Below are 8,781 nucleotides of genomic sequence, written 5' to 3' on the forward strand. Positions count from 1 at the left end.
TATTCTAACAATCAACTTATTATATAAGCGTTCTATATAATTATTTTGATAATATACGAAATTATTTGTAGATGTATGTAGCTAAATTTTTAGATACTTCAGCAAAATATTATAATGTAGATATTTTTGAGCTTGACATACATAATAAACATTTTGCAAGTATTTCTTCTATCTAAATATCCCGAGTGAAATTCGCGAAATATCGATGTGCTTCGTTTTAAGAATGATCGATATTAAGCATTTGTTATTTGCGCGGCTATTAATAGAGACTCAAAAGCCGTTGCCTTTATCGATAGAACGCAGACATTAACGTAGAGATTTACAGCTGTCACGTCAAAGTCACGAGTGGACAAATAGACAGACATCGGAAGGTTCCAAATATATATATATATATGTGTGTATGTATATTACATTCTTATAATCTAGCGAAAATATTTCATTTTTTGAAATCAGTCCAGCTGTCAAATTGATTCCATTATCTCTCTTTTTCTTACAGCCTGCTATTCATTTCTGATTGCACAATATTGAATAATCTTCTTAGAAATGTAATGTTTACGGAGATATCAGCTCTCATTATCACTGACGATATAAAAATTTGGTAGAGGTTGAGAATACCCCGGTCATCTCAAATTTTAATAAAAATAGATGTTTTACTTAAGCGATGGCTACATTACTTTTTTCGACAATTCATTTGCGCACAAAAATTATGGTCTCTACTGCTACTTGTCTTAATATTTGACCCAATAAGACAAATTAATGTATAGCCAATATTGACCATATATTGATTGCATTCAACAGAGAAAGCAACTTTGCAACTGTTGTAAAATTTTTTAATATGATTGGCTTATATATTTAGATCCAGAGGAACTAAGAATTTTACAACAATTGAATTTTACAACAATTAAAGAATTTTACAACAATTGTAAAGCTCCTTTTTCTGCTGAATGCAGTCATTGGGAACTCTAATATTGGCGCAATATTGAAAAATCAATGTGTAGCCAATATTTGGCACAATGTTGAAAAATCAATGTACAATCAAAAATTGGATCCTCAATATTTAATCAATATTGGGTATACATTGCTCAGTAAACGAAAATAGATTGAAATTAATGTAGAAATGAATTCATTTCAACATTTCCGAATTTCGCTCTTGATTTTTCGAATCTATTTAAATCCATTTAAATACATCTAAATTCAATATGATAAATAGCTCTTTTATATTCTAATTCACTTTAATAAAAAAATAATGTAATACGGACATGAATCCAACATAATACATGTAGGCAAATGTGAAACTCCATTTCTAAAATTTTTTGTGCGTAAAATGCACAAAATCCATGTAAGGAATCGAGCTATAGGCAATAATTTTGGTTTATAAACGAACTGTCGGCAAAAGTGATGAACTGTAGGCAAATGATACTGTAGGCAATTGATTTGTAGGCAAAAGGAACATCTCCTATATAAATAAATAATTTAAATTTAAATATAATTCGAAATTAGATGATTTCGAAGCAAGACGATGATTATTTGATCTCAGTACATTTAAATGCATATTACTGTAGTCACAGAAATTTAATATTGGACGGAGTAATGATTAATTACTTATTTTAACTAATAAAAGTGCTTTCTTTAGTGCTTTTACATGGAAGAAATTATTTTGTTGAAGTATTAAAAAATTTTTAGGTGGATATGCAAATAATTTTATTAATTATTAAAATCATTATGTAGCAACACGTCCAAGCATGAGGAATAATGTATCAAATTTTGATAATTTCTAATAATTTTTAATGCCTAGCTTGAATGTCTTACATAATTATTTTGATTCAATAAAATTATTTTCATATCTATTTCTGAATTTTTAAATATTTTAGAAATATTATTCTTTTCGTAATAAGTAAAAATAAGTAATTTTCAGTATTAAATTATCCAGCATTAAATTGGATTTTTAAGAGGAAGATAGTTTATTATATATATTTATTTATATATATAATAAACTATCTTCCTCTCAATATTATTATTTTCCGCTTAGATTGCAATATCTTTAAAAATAACTTTAAATTAGAATAAAATGTCGTACAAAATCCTTGAGATCGGAGTAAGAAATAAGCTTTCGTTTACGTATGCAAATAATGTTGTAATGTCAAATGTTCTCATTCCAGATAAACGCAATTTGAATTTTATACAGGCTTAGGCAAATTGAAAATCGCAAAGAGAGCGTAAATGTGTATTTTTGTAAAGGGCGATGCAGATCGTAATATAATTTGCAGGCTATGAGTGCAAGTCGGTTCTGTCATTATACGTTTCACTCGCGTGTAAATCTTCTCTTTTACGCATGCCCTAGAAAAGTGATCGACCTTTTTGCAGTATTCGCGGCTCCTGCTTCTAATAAAGACTGTTCTCGTGCTCGACTTCGACAATCGAATTAAGAATCGCCGGCGATTAATCAATTTTCTTCTTAATCACGTTTGTTATACGAAAAATTTTATCTGTTAACTTTAATGAATAAAGTAATGAACTTTACTGAAGCGTCGGATCTAAATAAGATTTTATCAATTTTATCTAAAATGCTATTTATTGCGAATATGTGTAATAATTACGTAGTTACAACGACCGTGAGTCAAATCAGCTGGCAAAAATCACGAAAAAAATAGTAGAGAAAACTATAAGTGAGATGACTCAGATTAAATGAAATGCGAAAACAAACCGCTGTGCTACGTAAAAATCAATCAATCAATTATTAGTTTATCAGCAAAACACATAAAAAATAATAATCATTCACGCAACAAAATATGTAAGCAATAAATTCATATGTTAATAGTTACTCGATGAATATTAAGATCTTTCTTTTCATTTATGACTTACCATACGATGATCTGTAAACATCTGGATCGGCTGCATTGTTTGTGTCGTGAGAGGCCTTAACAATTGTCCCCAACAATTGTCCATACACACACGTGCAATTCACACACGATCGCGAAAGCTGCATAAAAAGAATAAACAATATCGTCATTAAACCTTGACAATGTTAGATTATACATGTAACTTACGTCGGCGGACAAAGTACAACATGATTTTCACATTGCGCCGCCTACGCGTGGCTTGGTGGTGAATACAAAATGCTTGCGTATTTACTCATATTATTTAAGGATGCAGTTATTTCTAAACATTAATCTACAGCAAACTGTAACCCGATAATTTTTAAATTTGTATATTATTTAAAAATCTGAGTAATATTAATTTCAATATTAATTTTAATTCTTATTTATTCTTTTTTTTGTCTTTCCTTCTCTTGAAATCGATGTCTTTAATAAATGACAGATAAATGAAAATTAATATTTTTCATATAAACAAATTGTACGCTAAAGTTTTTGGAGTATTTTTTGACATAAAAATGTGCATAATCTGAATACGAATTAAATTCAAATTAGCTGTATTTAATATTCGTTGTTATGAATCTTTCAATATTTTTTCTGTGACGCGAATGAAATAATGTCGAATTTATGACAATTATAGCATAATCTAAATATTTATACAATTAGCTTAATAATTTTTTGTTATTCATTCAATATTTTTTTTGTGACAAAGATAGCATACAATGGTAGAAATGTTTCTTAAATTAACTTTTAAGTTACACAATTTGAATTTAATTTCATGACATTACATTAAATTTAATGTATTTTTCATACAAATTTATGAAATTTATTGTACTTTAAAATTTTATTAAAAGTACATTAAATTTCATAAATTTAATGTACTTTACATGCAAAGGAAGCTCGTGTTTACATTTTTAAGAGTGTAGTGTTTTCAACATATAGTTGTTAAAATATTTGTTAAAATCAGCTTAAGATATTATCTAATAATATCTTAAGCTGATTTTAACAAATATTTTAACAATTAAATAATATTATCTTTCTTAATAATATTTTTTTCTACTGTAAGAATGAAATAGTATCTTCGATTTAATAATATTAATAATTTATTCATCTTTCAATATTTTTCTATGTTAGCAAGAAGCGTCTTCTATATAGAATGGAATAACGCCCTCAAAACAGAATTTAGAAAAGTAGTTCATGAAATGAGAATGTAAATACTTCGCTCAAAATAATCTAGATGAGCATTGCAGACGTTCGTTTCTGTATTTCTGATCTTCTGTAATACAGATTTGCGCTATTTTTAATTATACCGAGACAGACGCGAACGAAGTGACTACTGTGACGCGTTCGCTTTATGTTCCTTCAAGTAAGCCGCCATGCAGTCTGCTATGTTATTCATATCGGGTTTGCGCGAAAAGAAAACATGCATCCTCGCATTTACAATGACAGAAAGAAGTTGTCGTGGAAAGAAATCATGTGATATTCATGTGCTGCCTCATGTATTTTATAAATATATAATTCGACTGATAACTTCAAAATTAAAGTCCAATGATTAGCGTTTCATGTAATAATCTAAGATAAAATTACACATTACGTTGTCTTCGATCAGACAAAGATGACATCGCATAATGAAAAAATCATGTTTATCAGTGCTATGAATAATTCAATATGGCTGCCTTCGTTCTGATTAATAAAAATGAAAAGTAAGGCCTGTTTCTTTTTCAGTTAAACTTCTTTCCTGAATTGCATGATTCTTTCCTCTTTTTCTCTTCACGTTGGAAGAAAAAGAGAAAAGAACGATTAAAGGTAAAAATATTGGAAAAAAATAGAAATTTTTTTTTTTTGAGTAAAATAATCAGTAAATACTAATTTTTATCTGAAAGTTTTTTAATCGAATATTTTAATTTTTTGTGCACTTGACGACATATTATTGATCCATTTTTTTGCATTCATCCAAAAAATAATTGTAAACAATCAAAATATAGTAAATTAAATATAAAAAACCTTTTTTTCTGTACGAATAATGAAAGAAGTTTAACTAATAAGAACAGGCCTCGATCATGTTTTCCAAAATAATTTCGTCGGCGGCTTCAATTAGCCAGTTCTATTTTTCGATTATTTAATGTAACGAAGCTCCAAAATTTCGATCGAACGATCAATATATAAATAAACTATAATATAAAATAAAATAACTATAATATAAAATACGTATTTTTTTTTTTTATAAATCTTTCATATGATTTTGCCTCCTCTCTTCTAGTGTTTGAAGAGAATAATTGACAATCATGCTTAATGTAAAGCTTTGTGTCCATAATACTATACAAAAAGATTGATTTAACTAATATAGAAATATCTAAAAATTCAGCTATAGATGGATTTGAAAGTATTATAATTTTGTTGGACCATCAAGATAATTATGTAGGACACTCAAACTGCAGGTTTCTAAAAATCAAAACGTTTTGCAATATATATTTCTGCTAATTACAATATTTTGACGACCTAACAAAATTATTTTCAAATAAGAATCTAGTTAAATTTTAAGATACTCCAAATAATTCTTTCCTTGTAGAAATCATTTCGAGATCTCGGAACAATTTCTAGCATCATGGACAAATTAATATCGAAGATAATGTTCGGTTGTTTTAAAAAGGCTTTCGCGTGTCCTTAATAACTTATTCGAACAAGAGCAACTTGTTGTAAACATAAGACTAAAATATCTCACGATTACATCGATCGTCGCTATTTCCGCTCGATTATTTCTTGACTTCTGTCCGATGAGATTGCCCTCGTCGGGCACGACTAAAATAACTTATGATCTTACCTAATGGCCATTAATGGCGCAAGCTCCCCAGTTCGAGCGTTAGGTTTTTTTGAAACCTCGCTTTGCCGGGTTTCACTGAATACCTACATCATCGGTCTTCGTCATTTCGCCCGATGTTGCGAAAACAAACGATTAACGAGATTTTCGTAGCCGCGAGGCAAATGTTCGGTCGAATCATCCGATCCGGTGAAACGAATGGCAATAATGACACAGTATCGCGAAAGTCGTTGACGATTGGCTCGTTTAAATTGATCGAGTGTGAAATTCGCTGATTTCTCATATGATCGAAGTTGCCGCTTTAAGTCGTCGCGCGGCAACTTCGCGGCGTTCGAGCCTTACAATAAGCAGTAAGGCACCGTCTACAATAAAATAAGAGTGCGCTCTAAGTCCTAAGCTGTAAGAAATCAATCAATCACAATTAATGCGAGGAGAATTATGATTAGTTAATTCTTATGGCTTAAGGCTTATCTATTGTTTTATTGTAGACACTGCGTAACAGACATTTAATGCTAAAAGATATGTGACTAGTTACTTATTTTGAATTGTTCAGTTCAATATTCAAAGGAAGTAATTAATCATTACTTTTCAGTATTAATTCTCTAGAGCTGATAACAAAATCTATTTTTGACGTTGTATCTGTAAGATCCATTTAATTTATGTTATTTATTATTAATTAAAAGTATTAATTAATTTCAAGAAACCAAAATGACATAATTCATATAAAAAACGTATAAAAAAGAATTAATACTATGATTGATATTCATAATGTTTTTGACTCTAGACTGTTTGAAGTAACATTTTAAGATACTAATATAGCTTTGTGATTAGCATTTTAAGATTGTATTTAAGATAGTCTTAAGAACTATGAACGCCGTCCTAAGATTGGTATTCATAGTTGGAGTTTATAAGATCGTCTTAAATACAGTTTTAATGTCATGAATCAATCAGAGAACTATATTAGTATCTCAAAACTTACTTAAGATGGTTTTAAAATAAGAATGAATTATAAATACCATCTTCAGTTTTATATTTAAGATCATCTTAAGTACAGTCAAAGGGCTGTATTAGCATCTTAAGATATCAATTAAGACGCCTTAAAATAAGAACGGATAATAAATAAATAAGAATTATCTAAATTGCAAACGTAACATAAAGAAAATTGTATTATTAGACAATTTTGAAAAGAGATTTATAATTGAAATTTATAATTGAATGATTCCAATAATAAACGTCAGATTAAGAAAGTTAAATTGGCCGGTATTAAATTGGATTTCTGTAAGGGAATTGTGATAGATGACTTTTTTTCGAGACTGTGGCTAATTTCTTCAAGATTAAAATCCAAATCCCTGCAAAATCTCGTTACGTGAATTCAGTCGCTTTCGTTCCGAGCAATTTTTTTTGTGCAAGATCAAGAATCGATCGCCGACAGGCGGAGATAATCTCGAGGTAGTGTGAAGCGACGAAAAACACACCTCGATTCGACATACTCGAAGTATGTCGAGGAAATCGCTTCGTCAATGGCGGACATCAGACCGCTCGTTGCAGTCGAGACGAGAAACAATCGATGCCGTGCACACGCACACGGACAAGCGCACAGGTGGGCATAATGTCACGTTTCTTTGTTTCAGGAGATTCTCGCGTCACTCGCGTGCCGTGCGCTGGGCGCGTTCGAAACGCGCGCTAACATCGCCGGCTGATCACGTGATACGTTTGCCGTATCGACCGCCGGCTCCGGCCGCTCTGATTGGTCCGGCTGAGCCACGTGACCGCGCGCAACGTCAGTTCGGACTACCGTCTGCTTGTGGTGTCACTGGTGTCAGGTCTACACTTGTCAACGCACGTTCGACGGGGGAACAAAGGATCTCAGCGGAGAGAAAGACTACTCTCCGAGCCGCCTAGTTCGCCTACGTCGCGTCCGTCTTTTCTCGTCTCGCGTCGAGAGTTTGCCAGAATTGTCTTCGCTTATACTCGCGTCGCGTCGTGGTATCCTGGACGCGCTGGATCAGGATTCGCGCACAACGTCACAGTACCGAGAAGTGCGTTCGTGATACGGCGAGACAGGTGTTCTTGACAGCTCGCCGTCGCCGTAACGGCGTCGTCGGCGACCCGCGAAACGCGGTGTCATTGAGTACATAGGGACGAGAAATCGTTGACTCTGTCTCGAAATCATCACGACTCTGGATAGATTCGCCGAGCGATAATAATTTCGCGATCTCCTCTTCGCGACTTTTCGCATCTCTAATTCTTTCTCTCTCGCACGCGGGAGACCTTCGGACTGAAGACTGCCGCGAATACTTACGTTTCCCTTTCACCGCGCCGCGAATTTCTAACAACACTTTGACTAAATTCGTGTCTCTCCCTTTCCCGTTCCACCCCCTCATCCATTGTCGGTCGTATTCCGCGGCCTGTGCTGCGCGGGCTTAGGACATGTACAGCATGAACTATATCGCCAAGATCATCAGCAATTTCCGTCTCTTCTACAACGAGATCAACGCCGCGACGCTCACCGGCGCGATCGATGTCATCGTCATCGAGCAACCGGACGGCTCCTTCACGTGCTCGCCCTTCCATGTCCGTTTCGGCAAACTCGGCGTACTCCGTTCCAGAGCGAAAGTGGTAAGTTCTCGCATTTGCGCCTATTATCGGCAATTTATCTCTGCGCAAATGAATACGATAATAAACGATCAGAGGCTGACCTTCGTTGCGTCGTTTGAAAAGAATTATTTATCAATTATATTGTATCAATTTTTGGGATAATTATTGAATTATGATTATAATGCTTATTGCAATATTATTTCTTATAATGAAATATTTTGTAAATATAATTTGCTGCATGTAACAATCTGTTGTTAAAAAATAATTTTGTTGTTTTTATAAAAATATTTTTATCATTTGTGTTTTTAAAACCGGATTTTTTAAAAGAAAATCTTACTTCGTTCTCGAAAATTTTTATTTTAATTTTATTAAAATAAGAAATAGATATATTAAAAAATTACATTTTTTATATGTAATTATTAAAACATATGATTATAATAGTTATTATAATATTATTTCTTATAATTAAATATTTTTTAAATGTAATTTACT

The 8,781-nt window shown here is 32.1% G+C and overlaps 1 protein-coding gene across 4 annotated transcripts in view; it reads left to right on the forward strand.

Annotated features, from left to right (window-relative positions):
- Positions 1–8,781, forward strand: part of LOC108694491 (phosphatidate phosphatase LPIN2) — a 21,635-nt gene that overhangs the window by 6,227 nt on the left and 6,627 nt on the right. For all 4 annotated transcript variants that reach the window (XR_001932085.1, XM_018204041.1, XM_018204043.1 and 1 more), the window contains exon 2: positions 7,323–8,310. Coding sequence is in view for 3 of the 4 variants with exons in the window: in XM_018204041.1 (XP_018059530.1) it covers positions 8,122–8,310 (189 nt within the window). In the remaining variant the exon portion in view is untranslated. The remainder of the gene's footprint in view (positions 1–7,322; positions 8,311–8,781) is intronic.

This window comes from Atta colombica, unplaced genomic scaffold (assembly GCF_001594045.1).
Source record: "Atta colombica isolate Treedump-2 unplaced genomic scaffold, Acol1.0 scaffold12, whole genome shotgun sequence".
NCBI classification, from domain to species: Eukaryota; Metazoa; Arthropoda; class Insecta; order Hymenoptera; family Formicidae; genus Atta; species Atta colombica.